General features: G+C 43.4%; 1 protein-coding gene across 3 annotated transcripts; it reads right to left on the minus strand.

The window, feature by feature from the left end:
- Positions 1-468: 468 nt before the first annotated feature.
- ZFYVE16 (zinc finger FYVE-type containing 16) lies at positions 469-27,149 on the minus strand. 3 transcript variants are annotated; one of them, XM_036403422.2, is made up of 18 exons: positions 27,039-27,149; positions 20,112-20,220; positions 17,790-19,924; positions 14,525-14,621; positions 13,495-13,671; positions 12,546-12,694; positions 10,122-10,500; positions 9,393-9,515; positions 9,138-9,293; positions 8,342-8,566; positions 6,960-7,048; positions 5,038-5,142; positions 4,471-4,621; positions 4,204-4,284; positions 3,522-3,684; positions 3,057-3,162; positions 2,486-2,650; positions 469-2,223 (listed from the first exon to the last, which is right to left on the minus strand). In XM_036403422.2, the coding sequence occupies exons 2-18, from the start codon at positions 20,179-20,181 to the stop codon at positions 2,062-2,064; spliced, it is 4,533 nt and encodes a 1,510-aa protein (XP_036259315.1). In that variant the 5' UTR covers positions 20,182-20,220; positions 27,039-27,149; the 3' UTR covers positions 469-2,061. The 3 variants fall into 3 exon arrangements, with proteins under 3 accessions (XP_036259315.1, XP_036259316.1, XP_036259317.1); XM_036403423.2 differs by having other exon boundaries at positions 27,018-27,149; XM_036403424.1 differs by having other exon boundaries at positions 27,094-27,111.
- Positions 27,150-27,493: the final 344 nt, after the last annotated feature.

Raw genomic sequence — 27,493 nt, forward strand, 5'->3', positions numbered from 1 at the left:
TTGCAATTGATTAATTCTGTGGTTCTCTGTGATATCAGGATGTTGGTGTAGGGCCCTGCATGCCTGGCAGCCTGGTGTAAAGGCTCAGGGCCCCCAGGTGCTGCAGCCCCCCTGCTCAGGGCAGTACCGGACTCAGCCCTGCAGGTCACACAGGGCTCACCCAGCCTGCGGGGCACCTGGGGCACTGCTGGCACAGGGCAGGGCAGGGGCAGCCCCGGCTCTGTCTGCGTGTGAGCGACGGCAGCGCTGGCAGGGAGAGGGCAGGGCTGTGCTGGAACAGCCCGGGGGGCAGCCAGGCCTGCCCAGCCCCGGTGGGGATCTCTCTCCTGGGTGCCACTGCTGGCCTGTGGCACGCTGAGGAATGAACCCCATTTCTGGGGCAACATCAGGAGTCCCAGAAAGCTGCAGAGACAGGACACGCACATTCCAAATCTTTGTTTGTTTCATTACGAGTAAGAGGCAGAAGGCTGCAAGCACTGTAGTTAACTTTATTGATCATTACTGAAAATGAGTTAGTAGAGGTTAAGTGCCAAGAGGCAGCTGTTCCTTCAGGTTCCCTGCCCTGTCACAGACCCAAAACTCTGCTGAGCCTCTTGCTGGGGCTCCCTCGAGGGCCTGGATGCAGCTTGTTTTCAACAAGGACAGTTTTGTTCGTACTCTGCGTGGGTTCAGCCCTTCTCCCTAACAGCAGCTTCTCAGGAGAAGTCAGCTGAAATGCAGCTCAGCTCCATCCAGGGTAAGATCTCGAGGCCTGAACCCTTCTAGGACTGGAGTGTTAAAGCACAGGTAACAGCAGAGCAGATTAGGTTAAATTACAAATTGTTTTTGATACAAAAACATAAAATATCCCCTATTAGCATCAAGAAGGCATCCAAGTTTTAATATTCTCATTATAAAATTGTACCAGCATTTTTACTGAAAACAATATAGATCTTGTATCTATTTAGTTTTGGTTCTGTTCTCGACAAGCAGTTGTGTGGCTGCTACCAAACCCCAACGGCAGTTTGATGAACCTCAGTACAAACCACATGCATCACAAATACATAAATAGGTCTACATGACCCGGTATAAAAAATACATCCTATGCAAGAACCTCAGGTATACTAAAAATCCCACAACGGTTTGGGGGTTGGAAGGGACCTTAAAGAGTCCCAACCCCACCTGCCACGGGCAGGGACACCTTCCACTAGAATCAACCTGTTTGTGAAAATTCAGACTTAATACATCTGTTCTCCCTGAAAGCAAAGGTGGCTACTAAAATGTGGCAAAAGCAGTAGACAGGAGCAGAAAAAATACTGCAGAATCGTTGTCTGACTTATTGCTACATGTAGATTACATCACGAGTAATCTGTTTTTTCCTAATCCTTGAAAGGTCAAATTGTGTATGGAATTCTGAACAGAGTAAAGAAAAAAGCACTTTTTATAAAAATAGCATCCATTTAAGTTAGATAAATCCTTATAAATACAAGAAAGAAACCAGTTACTCTATAAAACATTAATTGAGAGCATATGAAGCACCAGCATCACATCCCCAGGTTAAGGACCTCAGTGAGGTGTTTATCTACACAGCCACAGCGTTCCCCTGTGCTGCCAGAGCTGCCCTGGCACACGGGGGGCTCCAGGCAGCTTCAGCACCTCTGGGCTCTGAACCCCTTTCCCATGGAAAGGAAACGGCTTTGGGCCAGCCCTGCTCCAGTGCTCAGCTCTTGCAGAGATCACACAGAGCCCCAGCAGCTTTAGTTGCACACTGGTGTGAGGGTGAGAGGCAAGATCCTATGACTTGGAGTCACACTACACCTACCAAGTGCTGCAGCTGTGTGACAGTAGCAAAACCTGCACTCTTCTGCACCTGTATTAAGTGTCAGCTTTCGGAACTCCATGACACAAACTGACTCTTTTGTGGCAGAGGAAGCAGAGAGCATCTGAGGGGTTTAAAAATAAACAGTTTGAAAAGCTATTAAAACATAAAAGGTTTAGAAACTTTAACATTTTTAGTGTTTGTAGCATTACAACTTTGGTGTTCAGATCTAGCAAATCAGTATAAGCATGTAATCAGCCTCATCAAGAGAGGTGTTCTATAATGAAAAACACTAATTCCATTTTCAGTGGCAGAGCTGTAGGATCTGACATTCCACTGTGAATCACAGGAATCAGAGCATTGTCCAAGTCGTTCAGGTAGTTCTGTGGGAGAAGGTGTCCTCCAGAGCCTGCTAAGTATTCAACCTGGGAGGGAAACATACTGATATTAATTAACACTTCTTGTATTAACATTATATGCAAAACATGCTTTATCACAGTAAAAGAGTATTCCATCTACCATGAAGTGAGAAATTAATGACTAAGACAGCATCTTCCCCAAATGTCATCCTCAGCCTGGATCTTGGGTAGGGCAAAACTCTAAACCTTCATGGAGAGATCCAAGGTATTTACAAGGGAAGGTACTTCAGTGGAAATGGAGTGTGTGCAATAAAAGTTGAAAGCTTACCATGTCTGAGTCGATGGAAACTCTGAGTCCTATCTTATTCATCCCGTTATTTTTCAAGGTTTTAAGGTGAGGGCAAAGAGCAGTGCTGCAGGCAATGGCAATCTCTCTTGCAAACCGGTGGGGAACAGCACTGGAGAGTTCATGATCCTTTGCAAAATAGTAAACCTGAGATCAGAGAAAGGGAGGGGCAGTCAGCAGCCTGGTACAGCCCAAGGTTAGGAAAAAGAGTATTTCAGGATCACATAACACCAAACAGGGCAAGCTTTGGTGCTTGTCTGCTGGGAAAGCACCCGAGTCATTCATCCACACAACCAAAATACCTCAGGAACCATGGGAATGCCTTCATTAGGCATTTACAGAGCTGTCACTGCCAACAGACTTGAGTCTTTTTCAGAGGACAAAAAATTACAAGTGTGTAAACTCAGCAAGCAGCTGCAGAGAACGTTCTGCCTGGCAGCATGGCTACACACAAAATCAGCTCATTTTAACAGCTTCACTTAGTACCATCACATTACCACTTAAATATTCCATAAGTAATAAAAAAGGCTCAAGAGCTATGTAATTCACTAACTTCAGTGCACTTCATAACTTTTCCCTCTCTTTCGAAGTCTCTGTATTGTGGTGCTTTTTCCCTCTGAGTTCCTTCCATTGATTCTCCGTCAACTGGGCTCAAAATTCTATGGAAAACAATAGTGTGATTAGCAATTTAAACAACACTTATAGTTTAGATACAGTAACTTCTAAGCATTAATATTTACCTATCCTTTAAGGCTATTTAAACACCTTAACAACAAAGTACGAAACAGGACTTGCACTATGAAAATACAGATGGTACAAAAGGAAATATCCTAAACAGGGAACCAACAGCATTAATAGAAACCTAATCTTGCAGGTTTAAGACACTATAAACCATCCTTGGTATCAAGCACTTTCTGTCACAAGAATACTTCAGATTAATTTTAAGAAACTAAAGGGAGATATTTGAACATTGGGAGCAAGAACTCTCTCAGATGTCTGGCTTTGGCAGTACATTTACCCTTTGTTTGTTTTCTCTTCATTTTCTACCCAGCAAATATCTACGTATTCCTTCACGTCCTCTGTGTCCACTTGTCCACAGGTTATCCTGAAGTCCTTCTTGTCTCTTAATGCCTGACGAAGGCCTTCCATAGCTTCTCGTGTTATTTGTACCATTAGCCCATCTAGAAGAAAACCAGTTAAAATTCCACATTATCCACAGGAAAAGCAGCTCAGGTTGTTATAGAATCTTGGCTTCAGTTCTACTGAGACCAACCATCTCCTACAGGTAATTAATAAATGCACAAAAGTACTGCATGCCCTACCTACAGCACTGAACGTTACATGAAAGAGGAAGAAAACCTATTCTGTCAACAGAACTCAAACTAAAAGATAACTTTTAAGTTAATTTTTGAAATTTTTTGCATATATATGCCAATATATATATTTCAGCAATATGTCAATGAAAATAGTTCCATAAAGGAAAGACTGCAGTGATTAAACAGAGTTTAAATTTGAATGTTTTAAAACAAGTAGGTGAACTATCATGTATTTTTATGCAGCATTTCTTTGCAATAGGTTTCATACAAAATTTAAAAACCTGAAAAGTTTAACTTATTGAGGCATAAAGACCTTGCACAAGACTGCTGCTATTTTTTTTTTTTTTTAAGTCTCTTAAGAGGAGAACAGAACAAAATTCTTACCTTCAACTATACTGGATTTAGCTAAAAATCCTGAAGATGTTTTTAGGGCTCCATTAAACACCACAAAACTTGCACCTGTAACTGGACAAAGTAAGAAGGAAGTCAGCACCATTTCGTGTCACTCCAGTCAGTCATAACTGACATTAAACTTGCACTCCTCCTAAAACACAATTTAATGTGACACCAGAGATGCATTTTCCGTGCAGCCTAACGCTGAACTTCCATTTCTGCTCTAGAAATGTGCTTTTCCTCCCCCAGACCTCTTACCTTTCCTGGGCTGTCCCGTGGCACCGATGGCCCGTGTGTGACAGAGGCCCTGCTTGTTCTGCACACACACCAGGTGAGAGTCTGCCTCGGTGCTGAAACTGGCTCCAATGCTAATTACATGTTCGTTAGAGGAACTGATCACCCTCATCACCTGTCAACACAAAGTTTGTCATTACACTGAAAAATCTCACCAAGAGGGTTTTTTGGTTGTTGCTTGTTTGTTGTTTTTTTTTTTAATTACTAAAGCAAAACATCATAATCAGGAAATCTGCAAGAGGGAATGTTTAAAAATAATATGCTGAAGGATTTTGAAGAGACTGCAGATCTTTCAGTATTTAACAGCTATCCTAAACCTCTACTCCTCATTATCCACCTTCCAGTGTATCACAGAAGGAAGTGTGTGCTCAGGTAATTGCATGCCCTTCCCATTACACGTTTAGGTCAGTATAAAGCTCTGAGAGAGGGTTTTTTCAAAGAGCTGATGGTAGAGGTGTGACTGCTGTTATTAAAAAAATGGAAGACTAAAGCAGTTTGGATTAGAAACCTAAGATGGGGGTGGGTACTCACCTCATGGTGCTTCCTCAGAGGTATTTTAATACAGCTTCTACCCATTTCCACATGGACAAACAGGTTGTCTATGGTAGGCAAACTATATTGGTAATTTCTAAAGTCCTATAAAAGACAAAATATTTATGTTAGCAGACAATTAAGTATTGCTTTATTACCTTTTCCTTACCTTCATCACTTAGATGAAGGTACTCTAAATGCATCTGCAGGACCTCCAAAAAACAGTAGTATTTAGAGTGGCTGAAGACTTAGGGATCCCTTTTTGCCCACCAGGTGTATGTGACAGGCATCTCAGTGAATGTATTAATAAATTCAGAGCACTGACAAATTAGCTGTATTAACCAATGGGTTATTTACTCTATGGCTACTTCATTCACATTAGAATCCCAGTGATTTAAGGAAAGAAAAACTTCAACACTCTCCCTTCTCTGATAGAAAAGTGAACTGTGGAAGATGAGTTAGTTTGCAAGCTCACAGCCTGTCCCCTACATCTCTAATTTGATTTACAGATTGAATAGCGCAACGTTTCTTATCCCTTTCTGTGGCAGAAGTAATCTCCTATAACCTCAGCCACTTCTGCAAAATTCTGTTTATTTCCAGAACAACAACATTAGGTATGAAATGGTCTCATTTGCTTTTACTACTTCAGCTAGGAAAAAAAGTATAAAGAGGCTCTTTTCACCAGCTGAGCCAGGCAATCAGTGCCTTCCTCCATCAGCACAGCTGCAGCAAGAAGGGTATTTACAAAACATCTCAGGGCACTAAGGTTTCCATGGGACAGCATCCTGCAGTAGGGATGTAAATCATAGGTGCCCTTTGCCTCAGCCACTTGTGTGGGGACAGGCTCTGCGTGATCTCTCACAGAGCATCTGCATCACAGGTGCCAAGGCACCACCCAGAGAACATTCTGCAGCCATGCAGTGACTGGAACTCCTGCAAGGAGCACCTACTGCCCCTGCCTGCCTCAGGCTGACACAGCCACCAAGGGGAACCCAGGTAACTCTGATCCCCCTGGAAAGGAGCTCCACAGAAACCCCATCCAGCAGCAGCACTGCAGGAAGGCTGCCCAAAGCCTCAGGGGGCAGCTACACAGTGCCACTTGCACAGCACCAGTGAGGCTGGTGGTGGCGCGTGGATTTCAGTGGGAGGCTCCTACAGGAGGAGGAAATGTGCTGTTCTTTGATGGGGCACCTCCTCCAGCTGCGATCTGCACACCTGTGCTGGCAAAAAGGGGCAGAGACTGCAGTTTCATCTCAGCTATGATGGTCTCCAGACCCAGGAGAGGATGCAGTGATTGCCCAAATGAGACCTGTTCTGCTTTCCATGGCCCTGCCCTGAATGCTGGGATGGAAGGGCTGGAAGTTCTGTGTAAGTATCAGAAGAGGAAGGTTACTGGCCAGGAACGCAGGCTTACTGCAATCTGAAATCAAATCATTTGGGTAACAGAGGGAAAGCTTCCACAGGAAATGGCATGAATTCCAGACCTACAGTTTTGCCAAAATGCCCTTCACAAAAGACAGTCAAGCTGAGTAACTGTGGCAAGGTTAAGTTTGTCTGACAAAGCAACTAAACTGCAGTTAGTCCCCAGCATCTGCCTGTCAAGTGTTTCTTCACATGTAAAACTGTCAGATTTAAGACCAGAATCCCTGCACCACAATGATGCTCAGAAGAAAGAAATGCACCTGAATGATGACTACCAGCATCAATGCAAATGCCAAGATCTCCCTCACTCATTAAAAGTCTTTTTTTGCTACCAGAACTAATGCATAACAGTACAAGGTGAAACAAACTGCTTTCTTAACTCTCTCATGAGTTTTAAGTTAAGTATGACAAAAACATTTGCTCTGCTCTCAAGATTCAGCATTTGTTTGGAGGATATTTTGATGACAACAGGAAGGGCAGGTAATGAAGCATCTACTCACAACAGGCAGATTCAGAATGTCCAATGTGCGTCCCATGTCTCCAAAGAGCGGCTCCCGGTGCCTGACACTTACCATGGGAGCTGGATAGGCTAGGAAGAAAAAGGGCACATTTACCTAACAACAAACTCTACAACTTGCTATTCCAAGTAGTTCTATAGGCTTTTTTTCAGCCGGAAGCTGTCTCTAAATCTCAAGATCTACCAGCCAAAGGAAGCAGAGCCCCTCTCTAATTCTCAGCCACTGTGTGGTTCTCTCCCCCCACGGTTATATCTGACAAAAGTGGCTAAAAAAGCCAAGCGCAGCAAGTGGATTGGTAAGAAAAAGAACAACAACAAAGCAGCTGCCACCTCTGTTACCACACAGACAGGATCTGGCTGGTAGAGGTCCACTGTGGGCTCCAGAAGTCCATGAACAGGTGACAGGTTCATGTTTATGTGTTGGACAATTCCCACCTTTACAGAGACGGGGCAACTGAGAGGCATTTTAAAAGATTTTATTCCATATCAGTCTCATTGAAGGGTGAGACATAAGAGATGTAAAGCTCAACGCCATTCTATCAGAAACCCACTTATTTCCTGGTTACAACACCTCATAAATGTTTCTCAGTCTATTAGCTGTAGCCACACAGTGCTGCTAATACTTCTAACACCAACCACCTATTATTTTACCCCATGTGGTTTTGCTACAATGCATCTTTCACAGTTCTAAATCTTCAAAATATCAGGTCTTTTTGCAAGGCCATCCTTTGAAACTTTTTTCTAGTTCAATCTCTCTCTCACCAATGTCATCTCTATTCCATGGCCTTCCTAAGGCAGCACACCTTGTCTCAGAGTTTGCATACAGATGTGCAAACAAGGCTGTGAGAGCTTTCAGTCAGGTTTGGAGAATCCCTTATAAATCCATTTCTCACATTTATGGACTTGCAGCTTCTACAGTGGTGGGCTACAGCCTTTTTACGTGCCTAGATGTTTCCAATGTATTAATAAGTTATCCTTTTAAGTAATCAATACCTTTATTTGGTTAATGAAGCAGTAATATTTTGCCAATAAACTAATTTAATTAAAATAACCATTTTATCAGAATTGCAAACTGGACTTGTGATCATCCCTTCAAACCCCTCTCCTACAACCAAAAAAATCTTTATATTTTACTGACAGTTTTTGTTTCTTAGCTTTCTCATCTGCTAAGAGAAAAAAAAAAAAATCAAAGAAGTCTATCAGGACAATGAACACTCCCAGGTGGCTCCACATGTTGGGCTTATACAAGTATAATATAAAATACTGCAAAGATTATTTTAAAATAGCTTGCTTGTCTAAAAACTACTAGTATTTTCCAAAGGGAACTTTACAGTTTATGCAGCTACTGGCACTGTTAAAACTTACCCCCATATTCTGCTCCCAATCTCAGCATCAAACGTACTGGAAACACTTTTGCCCAGGGTATTTCCAGCTTATGGATAAGAATGCCACAAAGAAAAGGGTAATCTGGTAGAATCTGATCATCAAGTTCCTGAAAAGCTGGTGAAACAAACAGGAATCCGCCATGCTCTTTGTTGCTGAGAAAGCTTTCTGTAAAAGTAATGTTTTCCATGTTTTTTATGAACCTTCCTGTAGAAAGAGGAATGGAGAGTGTTTACAGAGCTGGGTCACTCAGAGAACTGCACTAAGCAGTGAGCTCTGACAGACCTGCCAGCCCACCCTTCCCCTCACATCTTCCTGCAGCCTGTCAGCTATCTAAACCCACAGAGTATGAGCCCTGTACTTCATCACCAAATGAACCTGACTACGAAACTAAGCTCCTCCAAACAAGTGCCTAAAGTCCTAAACACATCAGTGGATGTGTTTGATCAACAGACCTAAGATATTTACATTTATGAGCACTGTACTTCTACAAATGAAGTGCAGGTGTCCTAAAAACTACAGACTCAGGGCTCATACCCAGAATCTCCAGCACAATACAACTAAAACAACAAAAAAACCTGCAACATGTTTACAGAAGTATATAAAACAAGCATAAATTTATTTGTTTCTGTTATTTAGAACTCTAGTCTAACACTGCAAGCTCTTTCAACAGAATCATTAGACAAATAATTCAAGAAAAATTACCTATCAACTTTACGTTTTAAAGATCAGCAAGAATATTCTACACAAGAAAAAGTTAGACATTAAAATGACACACCTTTCATTGCATCTTTATAGATGTCAAGAAATAATTTGAATAATTCACTAGGGAAAACATCTTCATCTGGCAAACGCTGCAACAGAATGACAATTTCTGCCTGACCCAAACCATGCAGTCCATTTGTTGAGAAGCACCAGCACTTTTCTGAGGAATCTTTAAAAAGATAAGATACCACAGTAATGCTGTTTTACAGACAGAAAAAAAAAAGAGAAAAGGCTTGATTTAATGGAAAAGAAAATGTGCAATACTTACATGTTATTAGCTTCACATTGACAAGCAAGTTTGCATTTAGAATAAAAGTCAATGGATTAGGACCTCCTTCCCCAAGCAGCAAGGTGACCTTTTGGTGAAATGGATGTTCCTCCACCACAAGATCTAAATAAAGTGACACATGATTTAGTTCAAAATACCAGCCAATGACCCAAACCAAGAATCAGTTCACTGCATGACAGAGTCATCCCATCCTCCTACCCCTGTGGTAATTCCCAAGATTTGAAGAGCTACAGATCAACCAGGGAACAGCTTACTCTAAGATTCAAGGAACATAGAGAACTGAAGCAGCAGCTTGAAAGAAAGGTGCAAACCAAGGGTGCCCTTCCTTTGGAAATCCCTGACTGAAAGTGTGCTGACTGCTCATTCATACCTTGATTCTGCCAGGTACCTCTGATGAGCACAGCCACCACTATCATGCAATTAAGTGGTGACCCACTGTTCTCATAACATACTGATCTTGTTAAAAGTGCACAGTCATTACCCAACAATCCAGTGTGCAACAAATAAATTACATGAGAATTATATTAAAATACAAGTTTTTGAGTCTGTATTTATGGATGAGTCTGTATTTACAAATCTGGGATAGTGGAAGGTGTGGGTGATAGGGGGTGGCACTGGATGAGCTTTAATGTCCCTTCCAAAGCCAAGCAATCCTAGGATTCTGTGAGTAAACAGCAACAAGTTTCTCAAGAAGTTAGCAGCTTTTACCTTTCCCTTTTTCACCCAGCGCCAGCAGAAGTGGAGGCAGCTGATCACCACCAGGAAGAAGGCTGATGTCTCGTCGCACCCAGCTCTCTACCCCACACAGGGCTCTGCAGCTTGAAGCAGAGACAGGCACAGCCCGTGTGCTCCGACCCTCTGAACTGGGACTGCTCTTCTCTGCTGCTGCTGCAGGGGAACACTCCTCAGTGCCCAGAGTGACAGATCTGTCACCAGGTGCCACCTCACTCTGGCCTGGCGTGGCCTGCTGTGCACCATCTGAAGGAATAGAAGGATGCAATCCCTCCATTCTTGTCATCTTATCTGTTTCTTCCTTCAGTTTTTGATTTACATCAGTTACCAGGTCATCTTCCTCTGGGTTTGCAGCCTGTAAAGAAGAAATAACAAAAAAAATTCTACATTGTCTCATAACCAGCTAAACTTTCATTACTAGTACTCTAGAAGCAAAAAAGAGAAAGAATCTATCACAAAAGTTAGGAATACATTTCCTCCTAATAAGAAGAAAGCCATCCAATCTCTCCTGGATCCTCCTCTCTTTTTTTTTTTTGTTTAGGAGTTACATGAGTGAAGATGCAGAGTTAATATATTTGTTTGGTAACACAAACTGGCTCAGCAGCTGTGTACTGCAAACATTTCTACACTATTTCTACTATTCTACTAATAGCTGAATGTAGCTTTGCTCAGCCTGATTAATTTCTAGTTTGGAGTCCAACCCACACGGTTTCCCCAGCAAGACAGGTATGACAGCCATACCCAGGCACACTGGGATGTCAGCTGCCATAAAAAAATAAAATGGAAAAAACTAATCCCCCAAGACCCCTCAAAAAAATCAGAGATGTACATGATCTTTCTTTAGCCTTGCATCCGATACCAGAGGGAAGACTTTGTCCATGCAAGAAAAACCCTGGCAACTGTAAGCTTGCCCTGTAGCAGTTCTCCTGGTGTCCCATCAGCTTCCAGCAAATCCTCCATTTAACAAATATGCTGCCACAAAATAAAAAAAAAGCCACCAACTCCAAAGGGAAGACTCCACAAAAACACAGACAAAACCAAGGCTAAATTGGCTAATAACAGACTTCTTCCCTGAATCTGCTTGTGGGTGTTTCATACTTGGCATTTCTGCCCTTCACACACCTGCAGCAGCACTTCCAGGATTTTGTGCTGCCTTTTCTTCGGAGCTGCACTGTGCTGGTTTTGTCCAAGCTCCTGAGGCTGCACAGGAGAACCATCAACTAATTGTCTTCCACTCACTTTATCCATGCTGCTTTTAATTTTACACATTGCCCATCTTCTGCAAGTGCAAATATCCTACTCTTTCTCCAAAATGAGAGACAGGCTGTATCTTTTGTTTGACTCTTTTTTTATTTGATTACTACAGTTCTTCATGTGTATAAGCTGGTTAAGTGTTAAGTGTATAAGCACCTGTTAAGTGCTCAGATCCTCTATATACAAATAATAATGATCTGGTTTTTTTAGCTTTATCAATATATTTTAAAAATTCTTGAGTGCTGTGAAAATCATGGAATTTAAGTTACTAATTGAGACAGTGCTTCAGTGCTTTACTATGTTTTATCTTAAAAAGGCTTCACCTGAGGAACATTGCTAAGTCTTTCCACAGCAAACATTACACCTCTTCTGTGGACATTTTTTTTAAATTGCAGTTCATTCACTAGTATGCATGTGACTCATTATTAGAAAACCAATCCCCCTCTTGGTTCAGTATTAGTTCACACTAAAAGCAATACACAGATTTTGTTGCACCCTATAATGTTGCAACCTATAATGCCCTAATAATTGCAGGGCACTAAGCAAGTTGGTTAGTCTGATTCAGCAGGGAAACTGATGGATTATATAATATAGATAGATAGATAGATAGATAGATAGATAGATAGATAGATAGATAGATAGATAGATAGATAAATGTATTTATATAAACTGATGATGGATTATATAGTGTACATATAAATATAAACTGATTGGTTATATAGTACATATAAAATATAATATAGCATACCACTGGGAATAAAAACAAACAACCACAAACTTGTACTATAAGCATGTTGCTAATGACAGCCTTAAGAACTGTGGCTGAGGTCACCTTCACAAAAGTGGTTCATCAAACACTGTGTACTGAAAAAATTGCTTTGGCAAATTTTCAGCCACACCAGTTCTGAAGTTCACAAACTCCTCAAACCAAACAAAGTTTTCCTTTGAAAACTCTGCTCAGTTTTACTCAAATTGAAAATTACTACAATGTTTTTCAATCCAAGGACTTCAGAGCTGGTGCCCAAAGGACTGTCTCAGGTTCCAAAGGCTGTGACTCAGAAGCTACGGTGTGTAAGAACCCCATTCCCAGGCCAGCAAAGCTCTCCCAACAGGTAATTCATGCAGCTGAACCATCCCAACTCCTACCGCGGGTGTCTCGGGCCGGTCTGCGTTCTCCGGGCTGGATTCCTGAGACCGCTTTGCTCCTGAGGACAGCTTTGCTGTGTCTGCCACCTCCCCGTTTGGCAGAATGCCATCTGCAAACCAAACCCTCTTCTGCTCTCTGGGGCACAGCCCTGTGACAGGTGAGAACAACAACTCTGTGTTATCGCGAGTTACAGCCGCTCCAACAGCTGAGGGGGACAGAAATGAAGCCCCTTCTCCCCACCACATGGACAGAGAATGTCTGTTCACTGCAACAAAACACAGGGTGACATCAGCCAGTCTCCAGTCAGGCAATGTAACCTCTCACCTGCAGAGGAAGCTGCCCTGCTACAGTTAAATCTATCAATTCGTATTACAGAAGGCTACTTCCTCAATCACCCCTCCGCAGTGACATAAGAATGAAATGCATATCACAATTAAAGATGGAATACACTCTAAAAAAAGTTGATTTATCATTTTAACAATGTGTTTTGTTTGAAGAAGGTCAAATGTTTAAAAAAAGTTGAACAAAGACACAAGTTAGCCACTAATCATTTGTATTTACACAGAGAATAAGCTTTGCTCTTCCCTTGTACCTTCTCCCAGGTACTTTTTGTTTTCACTTTAAGACTGGCAGTCCAACACAAGCCTCCCTCCTAAGAGATGTAAAAGACATCTCCTAAGAGATGTAAAAATTATAGAATGAACAGCTACACAAAAAGATTTACAACGTAAACAGAGAAGGCAATGAAAAAAGTAACATCCACTTTTCATAAATGGAGATTTAGGACCAGCTGGGGCCTGACACCCAGACTGGGAAGTGAAAGTGTTTCCATTCAGAGTGTTCCTGTTTCACACAAAAAAACCCAACTATAAATCCCAGACGTGATAAGCAGATCTTCCCAAAGAGACTCTCAAAGTGTCAGATGTGTGTTACACCAAGGATCTGTACCTTCAGGACCAGGTTGTTTAAGTGCTGAGGTAGGCAACAGTGCAGATGGTGAAGGAGAGCTGGCACCCCCGGGTATCTGGGCCCCTTCTACAGGCACAGCAGCAGAAGAATGCTCAGAGGAGACACTGGAATTGGGGACAGGACCAGTTGGACTCATCATCCTTTCAAATGCCTGTGCTAAAATAATGTGGTTAGTTTTTAAGATCGCACAATTTATTAAATTTCATTTGCAGAGCAGTACTGTAGGTGGGTGGGGGTTTTTTTGCAGAGGCAATGTAAAGTTTGTGATCTAGCTATGAAAAATAAACAGTCAAACTGTTGTATGGAAGAAAATTTAGACTCATTTTCTACCTGCATAATTGCCTCATTTCTCATGAGATAAAGAGACCTCCCCTTGTTCTCCTTGCAGTGGCTACACCACTGTGACCCCTGGCCCTTGGGGCAAACATGTGTCACATCTGAGATCCACTGAGGCGCCTATTAAAAATCTGACATAGTTTTCAACTTGTTATTCACATACTCATCAACAGGACCTCACTTGTTTCTCCTGATGTTTTCATAAGCATCCATGGTTAGCTTTCCAGTTAAGAAAAGGTTATCTGATGAGTCATTTACTGCAGCCCTGGCAAGTAACTTTAAAAACACCAGGACAGGAAGCAACTTAAAGTTGGGCAAACATGTGAGAACAAGGAGAGATGTGGCCTTTAAACATACACAGGGCTACAGTGGAGGGAGGATAACTTCTGCTAGATTCCTGTCACAGATGACTCAAATTGTATTCTTCTGTAACTTTCTATTTAGTCCTATGGAGTTAAAAGCTAATTTTTTTGTTTTTTAATAAAAAACAACCAACTAGATCCTCAAAGTTCACAATAAGAACTGGAATCCAACTAAGAAACAATTATCTTTATCCCTCCATCTCAGAAATAGAAAAACCTACACCAATTAAAGTAATCAAGCTCCCCAAAAAGAATAAGGGTTAAAGAGACAGTTCAATGATTACTGCAATTACTCAAAAAAACCTCTTTACCTTTATTAATATCATCATAACAGCCAGTGCAGACTCTTGCTTCCTTCTCCATGTATTGCAGTTTGCATTTTCGTTTGCAACAGCTACCACAAAAAACCTGAATCAGAAAAGTATTGCATTAAATATTATAGACATATTGCACAGCAAATAGCAAAATACACTTCCTTCATTCTAAACCATCTGCAGCCTTGTATTCAAGCCTGTATCTTAACCCCTGACAAAGAAATCCTCAGGAAAAAAAGAACGACAAAAACAAAACCCTCGAAATACCAAGCAGAAAGCAGAACATGGAGGACCCAATTGAAATTATAATAAAATTCTTCTCTGGAGTGAAGAAAAGGATTTCAGGTCACACCACCCATCCCAAATTCTTCTCAATCCTACATGTGATCCTGCCATAAGTATTTTATATCAGCCAGCAGTGCCAGGGCCAAGGAGTGAGGCGCAGAGCTGGTTCTTGCTCTGGTGCTTCAGGACCATCTCTGCAGCCCTGTGTGCAGCAGGGCTCTCAGGAAGCTGTTACCTGCCTGCCAGGCGCTCAGGGCTGCCTCTCCAGCCTGGCACAGCCCAGAGCTCCCTGCTGCAGGCTGCTGGGGCAGGCTGCTGGGGCAGGCTGGCTCATGTGCTGGGGCTGCTGAGTGGCTCTCCTGCTCCCTCAGCAAGAACAAGCAGTGCTGCCTGCATGGGACAAGCTCCCTTCAGACAAGTATTTGCAAAGAGCGCTGCTTTGGAAGAACAGAATATGCTCTTCTATTCCAGCAGGTATATATCCTCCCTATTTTAAAGCAGAAACAGGGGAAAAGTGTGCCTCATTAGCCTGGACAATCTACAACGGGATCTACACAATCCCATTCAAAGAATTATGTCTTTAGAATAGCTGGTGTTTTGCAAGAGTTGCTATAAATATCTGGAGGTTTTGTCACTTTCCCCTTATGTTCTTTCAAATATGATCTGCAAGTTTTTAATGAGTCACACCATTTTTAGCTATATGCAGACTCTGGACCTTTTACAAAAGGTCATCTGAAACCCCCTAAAGGTGTTCTCTACTCCTAATTGCTCCCAGTCCAGAAAAACAAAGTGGATCAAGGCAGGGGGGAAGGGGGGAGGCAAATCCCAAACAGGAGTGGCATAGGAAAAAAGAAAGTTACTACAATTAACTCCTCCAAGCAGGAAAACTCACTGCAAAAGCAGTGATTGATCAGTGTACTACAAGCTAAAAGAAGAAACTATTCCAGCTGCTTCTGGATTAGTGCCACAGGTAATCTACCTCTACAGGAAACACACATGCTCAGTACATATGTTAAGAATGTAATGGATGAGGATTAATTGCTAATCAGTTATAATCCACTTCAGGGCTTCAAATGCCGAGCAGCACAATCCCTAGCAAGGAGTGTTCTCCTCATACCCTTGCCGACACTGGCACTTGCAGGGGATTGCAGGAGGATTAAATCCTAATGCACCTGAAAGGTGAAGGCAAACTAAGGGACAGGAGAAAGGAGGTAAGTAGCAGGCTGTTGAGCAAGCAAGTGGGTCCTGCTTGAACTAGGAAGAAAAAAGGTACCACAGCAAGAGAGAAACACCTGGACAATGGAACTGCAAAGCTGTTTGGCCTTGTGAGGGCTGCAGAGGGCAGAGAAAAAACAGGGACCACTAACTTCACACTTCCCTGTGCCACAGATGCCAGAGTCCACAAGTGTTGCTATTTTCAGGGATAAAAAAAGAGGTATGGGAATCCATACAACTGTCTTCTAGAACAGTCCACAGAGGACAACTCTGAATTCCAAACAGTTTTCACTTAGTTCCCAAATGGCTGAAAGCACAACAAACTACAGCTTCACAAGGAGTGTCCGATTTGGGATTTTTTAAGACAAAAAAAAAGTTGCTATTAAAAAGACACAAAGTCTTATGAGGCAGAAAGTTAAGCTGCCCATTCACAAAAGCTGTAATTGCACAGCACTCCCATATCTGTAAGGTTTAGACAACCCATGCTGCCTTCACTCCCTCTCCTAATGAACAGGCATTGTGATGCTCCCTAATTACACTGCTGTTCTGCCATGAGCCCCTCAGCTGACACACTCACAGCTGTCAACAGCACTGTGCAGTGAAGGGTCTCCCATCCCCACCTCTAGACAAGGTGTGAGAACTTCACAGCAAATGTGAAACAGGAACCTGGAGTCAGTCAGACTTATGACCAAAATGGAACCCACTCCGAAGGACTGTGCTTTAAACCATCACAAAATCTCACCAGGATGTTCTGGCAGTAAGTTCCATGGCTGCCAGGTCAGCACAAGGAATTCTTCATTTCCTGGACACCTCAGTTCACACCCACATTTTAGTTCACAGTGGCTGAGTAAATGAGCATCGTGCTTTGAATACAGAGTGCTAGAAGAGAGGTGGAAAGAAAAACTGCCGTGCCTTTCCAGGGGGTGCTTAACACAGGGGATGCAGAAATTTAGTGCAGACACCAGTCTTTGCTCTGTCTCGTCATCCTTAGAGCTTACAGAGCAACACAGAACAGTGAGGTCACTAGTACTCCTAGCATTTCCATCTATGTACTAGTACAAACCACAGTAGATCACAAGGGAATCTGAACTGAGTATCATCAGTTTTTGGCATCGCTTACTCTCTGTAGAAGACCTCAGGCTTAAAAAAAGTTCTGCAATTACTCACTTTGTTGGTGAATCACATACTTTTCCCCTGAGATGAGTTCCTTAGAAAGTGATACATCTAAACACACTGGAAGACAGATTTAGACCATAAATCCTTTTGCATTGGTACTGCTGCTACAGCTCCTGAAAGAACACAATCCCTTCAGGTTCATTGGCAGTGCCCCACAGTTACAATAAAGTAAATCCACTGGATTCTTATCATCACCACCTCAATTTTTTAGAACAAAAATACTTAAGTTAAAAGCTCAATAACGGGCTGATTCAATACGATTATGATTAATTAGTCCATCATCTCATCTCCCCTACTCTATGCAAAACACACCAAGCTATCCAGTAATGGCAGGTAAGAACTTACTTTGTAATTCTCTTTAGTCACAATTTTCACAAAAAAGGCCACATGTTTCTTAATTTACATCAGTCTTTTCCAATAGTCTTTAGGTTCCTGTGGAGGGAAAATACAACCTGGCCTTTGTTAAATAAAGTACTTTGGGCCTAGAACACTTCTGTCAATATTCTCTCCCTTCTCTATCTTGGTTATGGCTAAATGAGAACGTCCTTTTCCTGTGGCAGCACAGGACCCCTCCCCAGTGACTCACCTTCCCACAGGCTCGGCAGTGGTGTCGTCTCTTTGTGAAGGTGAACTTGGCCTGGCAGTTCATGCAGTTGGGTGCCTCTGAGTCCGGGACCCACAGGGGCTGCTTCCAGGACAGAGCTGCAGGTGCTTTACGTGGCTCAGCACCTTCAGATGTTTGATTTTCTCCAGCCCCAGAGCTGCTTTCCCCAGGCTCAGTATTACCAACATTTACACTGGTGTCTGAGAGGGGAGCCTCTGGGCTAACAGAACCACATTCCTGGTTTTCTCTTTCAAGTACATTTGTTCTATTCAGTTGTTTCTGACCAGCAGCTCCTTGGGAAAGGTCAAGCAATTGCTTTGGTCTTGCACCTTTAATACAAACATCAGAAGCCAGAGCTCCACTGCCACTCTCAGTCATGCCTTGACTTTGAGACATGGTGACCTCTGCTGCAGCTTCCACTTCATTGTCAGGAATAGATGCTTTAAGGTTACTATTAATGCTTGTTATCTCCTCCAGTTTTGCTTGCATAAGCTCTTCACTGACCTCTGTGAAATCCAGGTTGTTCAGATCTGTTAAACTCCCTCCATCTGCATCAGCTTCCACCAAGTTACCATCATTGTCTGAAGACTTCAACATACTGGACTGCAGACTTTGTCCATACAAGAAATCATCAAGCTCAGCGTCACTTATCAGAATATCACTTTTAATAACATTCTCCTCAACAGTAAAGTCAGCCAGAACAGAGCTCACGCTCTCATCATAAAAAGTGTCTACACCAACATCATATGGCTCAGCTCCAAGGTCTAGAAAAGCAGAAGCAAAAGCTTTGATTTGCTGAGAATCACTATCATCAATTACATTCTCAGTACTGTATTTCTCTCCATCTCCACTTTCTTCTGCAATATTTTCACTGATTTCAGCTACATCTTCTTGCTCATGCCAGGTTGTACTTTCACAGGATTCCCTGCCAGGGAGATGAGTTTTAGACTCTCCAGCATGAACAGTTACAGTATCACTAATAACCTCTGCCACTGCATTTTGAGGTAGAGGATTAACCTTTTCTTCTGATACAACTAAGGAACCACACATGGACACAGGAAGGGAAAGACAAGACTGAGATGTCTGGACATCCTCAGCTGACATACACGAACTGGAAACACTGCTTGGTATCTCACTGCTATTAAGTTCTTCACTATCTACATTCTCTTCTGTGGCTTTCTTTTCCAATTCTACTTCAGCTCCTATCTGACACGAAGAGCCTGGTAAGACACAATTTCCAGGTACTGTTGCATTGCTGTTGTGCAGGGGGTGCCTCTTTGGCAGATCTGAAGGCATGGAATCAGCATTACTCCCATTGTTTGGGTCTACTTTTCCTATGGCATTTCCTACACACGCTTCTTTGCTTGCTGCAGAGCACGCACTGTCGTCTTGTGTTTCAAAAGGCAGTTTTTCATCTTTGGGACTGTGTGCATTCCAGCTCTGTGATGTTACACTGACACATTCAGGATCCAGGGCAGCAGTTTGTCCGGGGTGGTTGAGTACTTCATTGCACTTTACAGGTTCTGTCCTGTGTTGATCATCACATAGACCCAGGACTGTTCCTGCAGCGTAACTTTCAGGTTTTAAAGCTGAATTATTAATTTGTTCTGTTGTAAGATGCCCTGAACGTTGTAACACTGAGTCCCCATCCCTCTGCTGTGCGCTGGCAGCCCTGCTGCAGCCAGGTGAAGTCACACAAACAGGAGTGGGGACACAAGACACACCACAGCCAGCGGGCCCCTGGCTGCCCTGGAACTCATCCTGAGCCCCTTCTGGAGCAGCCACTGAGGGGATTAAATCTGCTGTGTCACTGACAAGATCACACACAAGCACGCTACTACACCTTCCCAGGCTCAGAGCCTCAGCTTCATTTAGGGAACTACTGTCCACAGTGGACAGGAGGTCAGGTCCAGCCACACCCCTCTCTTTGGGTGGTGAGAAGCTGAGCACATCCCTTGTGCCTGCAGGGACGCAGGGAGAGCTCTCCTCTGGGGCAGGACATCCAGCAGGATCCTCTGGCAGCTCTGCTGTGGGGTGTGCATGCTCTAAGCAATCCAGGACTGAAGACAGCTTTGAGTCGTATGGATTTTGAGGTGCACTGAAGCACTCATATTCATCTATTTTAAGCAAGAAGAGATCAAAAGCAAAGTTTATAAGACTGCTCTCTTTCCACAGTGTACTCCCTCCTCTCAACCCCATCTATTCATCAATACAAGCTTTTACTTAGCAGATGCTACTTTCAAACTCCATGGTAACAGTCATTTGACCATGTACTTCCACTAAAAAGGCAACGCAGAAACCAACCTGTATTCTGCTCAAATTCATCAAGCAGTTTGTCCAAGTCACAGACTGCAGCTTTAAAGTAACTGTCCATTCTAGTCTCAGTTCTAGCGAAGCTTTAGCCTTCTTAAACCTTAAACAGAGAAAAACACAGCATTTTATTCAAGGCAATTTTTGTTTACAAAGCCCAAGTGTTCATATTAGACAGCAGCTCATATGAGGTGTTTTTTTATTTTTATTAATACTTTGTTCCCTCTCCACGTAAACAAAACCTAAGCACAAACAGGGCTGCAGCCTCTAAGCATTCTGGATATGCTCAGTGTACTCAGCATTACAAACAATACATCCCCAAACTCACTTCAAACTGCAGAATTGAGGATCCTTATTAAAAAAAAAAAAAAAAACCAAAACAAACAAACAAAAACCAAAGCATCTGAAAGCATCTGCTATGGCATTACAATGTCAGCATGTTTAAAACCAGAAGGAATATTAGGATCTTCTAGTCTGACCCCATAAACATTTTATGCCACACAGGTCACAGGCAAAAAACAAAATAGGCCATTATTACCTTTCAACACAACTGAACTGTGTAAATAATAGTAATAATTAAAAATCCAACATGGTAATTGAGCTCATAATTTCTGTTCTACTCAAAACACACTAACTATGCTTCTGAGACCCCAAGAACATGAAACTCTTATTATAGACTTACCAGGTCATCAGAAAGCTATTTGTTTATCAATCACACCCCCCCACTGCAAAACACCCTGGTTTATTTGTTTAATGAACCTTTCCAGCCACTCAATTTTATGCCTTTTTGGTCATTCAGAATTGCCTTCCAACTGCACATCTTCTTCAGTGGCTGAACACCCATACAGTGGAACTACCAGTCAAAAATCAATATCTACAGCTCCTCCGAGCGAACTGAAGGGACTGAGATCGGTTTAGTCTGACGTCTGTAAACCACACCTGTTGGAGAGCTGTCCAGTTTTCCTCCTGCTTTCATCAGTGCATTCAGCCTCTGCACTGGGTGACCTCACAGCCTACCCCAAGGCCACTGGAGCTCTGACCGCCTAGCAATGCCCAGCCGTCCTCCCGAAAGCTTAGAGCCCAGACAAGCAAACACTTCAGTCCTCTCACGCCACGCACACCGCCCTGCAGCTGCAGATCTAGAGTCCATGCCTTACTTCCCCCCAGCTTTAAGGCTTCCCCTCGCTGAATGGTTCAGAGCAGGAGCTTTAACCCGTGTCAATGTGTAACTGTTCACCACATGTGACGCAATTATTGTTCCACACTAGAATGCGTGGAACAAGAACACTTCAGGGCAACGTGTGGTTCAAACAGGGGCTTGCAAAAGCGTTAAGGAAGGTGAAACAAATACGCAGTAACACAGTACTTTGTGCCCATAAGTAAGCCAAAAATGTGAAAAATGCCTATTATATGATTGTCTTTTTGCAAATGTTAAAATGAATATAATATGTGCAATGTTAGAAAGCTATGCTGTATTAACGCTTTTCAGTAGTGTGTTAAATATAGTTTTTAGGCTATAAAATAATATTAAAATAGAAACAATACAATGTAAGACACTTTTTCTAACTAGCTCAAGAAATTCTTTGCACAGAGATAACAGCAACAGCACACCAAAATCCCCAAGAGAAGAATTACTGCCTCCTTATTGGGAAGAACCAGACTTGGTGGGGACGGAGATGACTGATTTACAAGATGAGGGGGGGAAAGCTGGCAATAAACAGGAAACACCCTCTGCTTGAAAAGAATTTTTGAATCATGCATGAGATACATGAATATGCAACAGGCTCTTGCTTTTAAGGGTTAATCCTTTGTTAGCGAGCCGAGCCGTGCTTCCTAGAGGAAAGCATCCAAATGTTCAGAATTCTTTGGTTTTTTTATTGTCCTTTATTGTCCTAACTCTGACTGTCCAAATTCTTATTGCTCTAATTTGTATCACTATTTTTATATTTTAGTGTATATTAGACTTTTAAACTTAATATTAGTTTATATTAAACTTTTAAAATTTTGGAAGAAGCGATCACAAAAATGTCACCAAAAATGAACGACCCGAATATATCACTGTTTGGGTATCTGTGGCCATTAATCAGTCACAGCCAAAGCCTTCAGGCTGCACTCTAATACAAGCCTCTGACTGTTGTCTGGAGCGCTGGAGGAGCAGCAAGCACAGGACTCGGTGCCCCTTCTCCTCACCCATCTGAGCACAGCTCCTTCCTGTAACAATCACGACCTCCCGGCAAGGGGGATGCAACAACATGGACTGGAAGTTATTTCAATTAAGAGCCTTACACGATTAACATCCTTTTGGTGATTCGCTGAGAGACATCAAAGTGCAGATTCCGTCCCTAAAGCACGTATCTGTGGGCAGTCAATACTCAGATAGACCACAAAAACAAGAAATATTGAAGGGTTACAAGAAAACCGGGTATCAAAGGATGCGTAATGCCGGTTTGTGTCCTCTGTAGGTATTTATTATACAACCTCATCACTTATCACAGATATCAATAACAACAGGAGCTTACAAATAACAAAAACCTTCCCCACTGGAAAAAAAAAAAGACGAGAGGCCAAGCAATTATTTCATCTACCTTTGTCTTTTACTTAAAGAGGCCTAAGGAATATTCACTGTGCTGCACTCTTGAAAGACACACAAACAAACTGTGATTTAAGCATAAGGGCATTATTAGATGACAACACTATCTATTTTTAGATTATAATGCTAATTAGAAAGGTGCATTGATGCTGTACAGCATTGGCCCACTAAAGTCTCCAGAAAAAGGAAGAACTCAATGAAAAGAACCGCAGAACTAAAACCACACACCAATATTTACATCTATTTAATATAGATTAACCCACTTCTACAGAGAGCTCACAAAACTATCATACCTCAGTCTAACCCAGCAATGTTGCTTTGTTTAGTTAAATCTATTTTAAAAATAAAATGGTTATTTGAGTTGGTAAAGTATTTTGAATGACTAACCTAACCTTGAAAAACCAGCATATGCATTATTACTAATTTCATTACTCTTTCCACAAACTTTTCATATGTCTTCATCTTTCTACAATGGACCTACAAGCAAAAAAACCCTGAAACCCACAACAAAACCAAAACCCCCAAAACAGGGCAGACCAGCAGTACCTCCTTGTCCCTTGTGCACCTCTCTGTCCCAACTCCATGTGTCTGCATCACCGAAGAATTCTAAAAGCCTTAAAAGTTTTATTTTTCTGCTGCCTGGATTTGCCTGCAGCCTGTCCCAGTGTTTACATTTTTGTATTAGAAGCCATGAAAAAGCTCTGGTGACAAATTTTTATTAAATGGCTGCTTGCTTCCCTGAGTGAAGGGTCTGGAGGAACCACATGCTTCAGCAAACTGCATTTGTTCTGAGCATATTCTTTTAAGACTTATATTTGTAACAAAAGAATTACACTACATTCTAACTATCAGAAACCAGGAGCACCACCACCATATGTTTTCTAGGCAGGCAACTGTTGTTTTCTGATTTTGTTTTTGAGAGCTCTGAATACAGTCACTAGGCACTCTCTAAACTGGTTCACAGATTAGGTTTTTTTTTAATAAATGTTGTACTTATGACTTTACCTGAGGCAATAACACTGCAAGGAGACATACAACTTTAGGCTCTCACCAGCTCCATTTTACAGATTTTTTAAAAAAACTTTTAAGCAATATTGAAATCACTGCCTGTTAAAGACTATATGGTTTCAGATAAAGATAGATCAAACATTTATGTAGGGGGAGACTTGAAGATAAAATAGCCGTCTGTCTCAAAAGGGAAAATAATCATCTAAGCACAAAAGGTACTACCAAAAAGTGCAAACTGGACATGTCACTTCTCCAGATAAGCCTCTAAGCAGGCTCATCTTGGATCCCCAACAAATGGTCTGACACACTTCCAGAATAGCACCACACAGACCTAAGAACCAGAGGCAATAGTTCCACCCCACTAAAACTGTTAACTGTGGAATGCAAACCCTGAGATCTCGATGACTGCAGGTGTGACAGGGCGTCCAAAAACCCTTCACAGCCTTCAACACTTCCTTTAAATCCTTCATGAATTACTTATCCCTTCAGACGTAACAGGCACATGTTCCAGAGTTCAAAACCAGCATTCCACTGGGGATTTCTCAACACGCTCTTATTTAAAGGAGAAGATCACACAAGGCTGCTGGGACACCGGGTGGCCAGCTTACAGGATGGCTTGTCAGGGCTTTTTCCCCAGACACACTCTGTAAATGGAGGCAGTGAGCAGCTCTCAGTGGTGGGTGATAACTTGCAAAACAGAATGGATAGGTTAATTATTACCAACTAGCCAATTCAATGTCTGAAGACAAGGTACCTTTTGATATCTAAGCACCCCTGAAACCACTGTCTGTAGTTTTCACACGTACGGGCACCACCAGACGTGCAGTTTGTTACAGCTAATCCCCACTGCAGAGGATTTTACAGCAAACATACCAGAACAGCCCAAGCTGGGGTTTAGAGGCAAAGGAACACAAGCAGGGGCACAGGGGACATCTCTCCCCTCCAGAGAGATGACCACAGGATGACCACCACCACAATTCTGATCACCACAACTGCAGTCTTTCTGCTCGCTGGCTACGTTGCTTCAGCTCCATCACCGTGTTTAATTATCACATTTGGCCTGAGCAGGATGCTGAACTAAGGATTGTGGGAGCACTGAAATGGTTTTTTCCACCTTAGCACCCCAGCAGCTAGCACAGGCAGAACAAAACCTCCAATATAAACACGAGCACTCAGCACTAAATTCACAGTGAAATGCCCATGGAGTACAGTGTGCCCCTTCTCCCTCTCTAAGGGTGATGCCATGATGATTTTTATCTTTTTCTTAATATACCTTTTATATATTCTCAGTACCTTTAACATACATACCTGTAATTCTTTAGGCCTAATATCTTAATACAATCTTGGTATTCTGCTAAGCCAAAAGACCCAACTCATAAAAGCCTCACAGTTAGAAGCCAGAAAACTTTACACTATCTTGAGAAACAAACATCCCCTCTAAAACACATCCGGTAAACTTAGGCCTATCTAAGAAAAAATACTTTAAAATAAAAAAAAAATCACACTATTTATTTAAACCTATCGTTGAAACATCTCTGTTAAATATACTAATTTAAAATTTGTAAAATTGTACACACTATCTCCTCATATGTACGCATTTTGGTATATTCCACCGTGACAAATTTTTACCCCATAAAAATCCTTATTAAATATAAAATAAAAACCTTTATCCCTTACCCGTGTCTAACTCTGAACTCTAAGACCAAGGAAAAGGCATCAAGGGTACTGAAGGAATTAATTTCCAGCTTTTTACCCCTCCCTAACATCATAAACCCACACATAGACCTGAAGCCCTAAAGACAAAAAAGTTTAAGGGAACAGCTGCCCACAGATCAGCAATCAACCTGATGGAGAAGTTCAGCACAACTGAACAAACACTGCATGAAAAATTTAAATAGAACAAAAATTATTCTTGCTGAGCAGAACAACCTATTGTCCAAACCAAAAGCTGAGGTGGCTGCTGCCACAGCAAGTTTAGGAGCTGAATCATGGGGTGAACAAAAAGCCGCAGAAGTTTTCAGGCGTCTAAGGACAAGCTTACAGGACACACCACAACAAATTGTCTTGTTTGAAGAATGCCATCTCCTTAGGTAAACATGGACTCTTCAGAAGGACAGAACTCCAGCAGCAGCATGGACATTGCCACCCTCACAGCTCCATCCCGCATCACCTTCAGCTTGTGAGGATTTTTGTTCGTTCATCCACACAAAAAACCCTGAACTGAGAACAGCATTACTAGCACCACCCAGAATCCCTGAATTAAAGGACTGGAAGGTTCCTCTGGAGCTCCCCAGCCCAGCCCTGCCCAGGCAGGGTGCCCTGGCTGGGGGCACAGGAAGGTGCAGCTGGGGCTGGGATGTCTCCAGCCAGGGACACTCCAGGCCCTCCCTGGGCAGCTGTTCCAGGGCTCTGCTGTCCCTCCATGGACACAAGTTCTCCCTCCTGCTGCCCTGCACCTCGCTGCCCTTTATTTGATGGCCACTGCTGCTCATCCTGGCACTGGCAGCACCGAGCAGAGCCCGGCCCGTGCTCTGGCAGCCCCTGGAGATGTTGGGATGCATTGATGGCATCCCTGGCAGCGTTCCCTTCTGCAGCCTGCCCAGCCCAGCTGCCGCAGGCTCTGCCCAGCACACGGATGCTGCACAGCCCAAATCCTCTCTGGGGCCTGCCCTGGGCCCTCCAGTAGATTCTTCTTTATTCTGCTGTGAAGCCCAGACGTGGGCACAGCACACTGGAGGCAGAACAGACCGGTTCTGATTCCCAGTACCAGCAGTACCAGCAGCCAGCCCCGCCGGGAGGAACGGGCCGGGCAGACCCAACCCACCTGTATCTGCCAGCCGGGACAGAAAATGGCTCTGGAGAACAGGACCAGGCCCGGCAGAGCCCTCGGTGCTCGGCGGAAACCACGGCTCGCTCACCACCCCGCTGCTCTGGTTTGCATTATTAACCAGCCGAGGTTCGCATCACACCTCGCCGGCCACAGAGCACCGACAGCACGGGCTCTGCCAGCCGGCTGTGGCCTCGGCCGTGCTCCCCAGAAGGTGTCAGGGACCATTCTGTGCTCGTATTGACGCACAGACTCAAAATTATTTACACTCTCTAAGTGTACGGTGTATGATTGTCCATTCTACTCTATATACCACATATGTATCCTATACAACCTATAAAATAATCTCGTCTATTTTACTTCATATACCGTATATATTCTCCATATACTCTACACAGCACTCTTTGTATATATACTATACTCGATATACCGTATATAAGAACAGCAGTAAGCAATATCACTAACACCCACAAACCTCCGGGGGCAAATAACCCACCCAGGGAACCTCAGTCAGAGGTCAGACTCCCACAGCCGCGTCGCCCCGACCTCACCCGGCCGGCTCGGGGCCGTCTCCCCTCAGTGCCCGCCCCGGCCCCGGCCCCGCCGGCGGCTCCGGGCGGCGGCCTCGCCTCTCCGCTGCGCGCAGCGCGCCTGCGCGGCCACACCCGCGCCTGACGTCACCGCCGCCGCGCCCATCCCCACCCTGCGCGTGCGCTTCCTGCCGCGGCCGGCATGGGGCGCAGCCCGGGGCAGGGGCGGGGCCACACGGCTGACGGACAGCGCCAGAGGGCGTGGCATACCGAAACGGGCGGGGTGTGCTTCTGATTGACAGTGCAGGAGGGCGGAGTCGCCGACGGGACGGACCTGGGGCGGGGCCTATGGGGGCGGAGCCTCCCGTGCAGGCCACACCTCCTGCTTTGTTCCGTACCCCGTCGGCAGGGGGCGCCCCTC

This window comes from Molothrus ater, chromosome Z, assembly GCF_012460135.2.
Source record: "Molothrus ater isolate BHLD 08-10-18 breed brown headed cowbird chromosome Z, BPBGC_Mater_1.1, whole genome shotgun sequence".
Lineage (NCBI taxonomy): Eukaryota > Metazoa > Chordata > Aves > Passeriformes > Icteridae > Molothrus > Molothrus ater.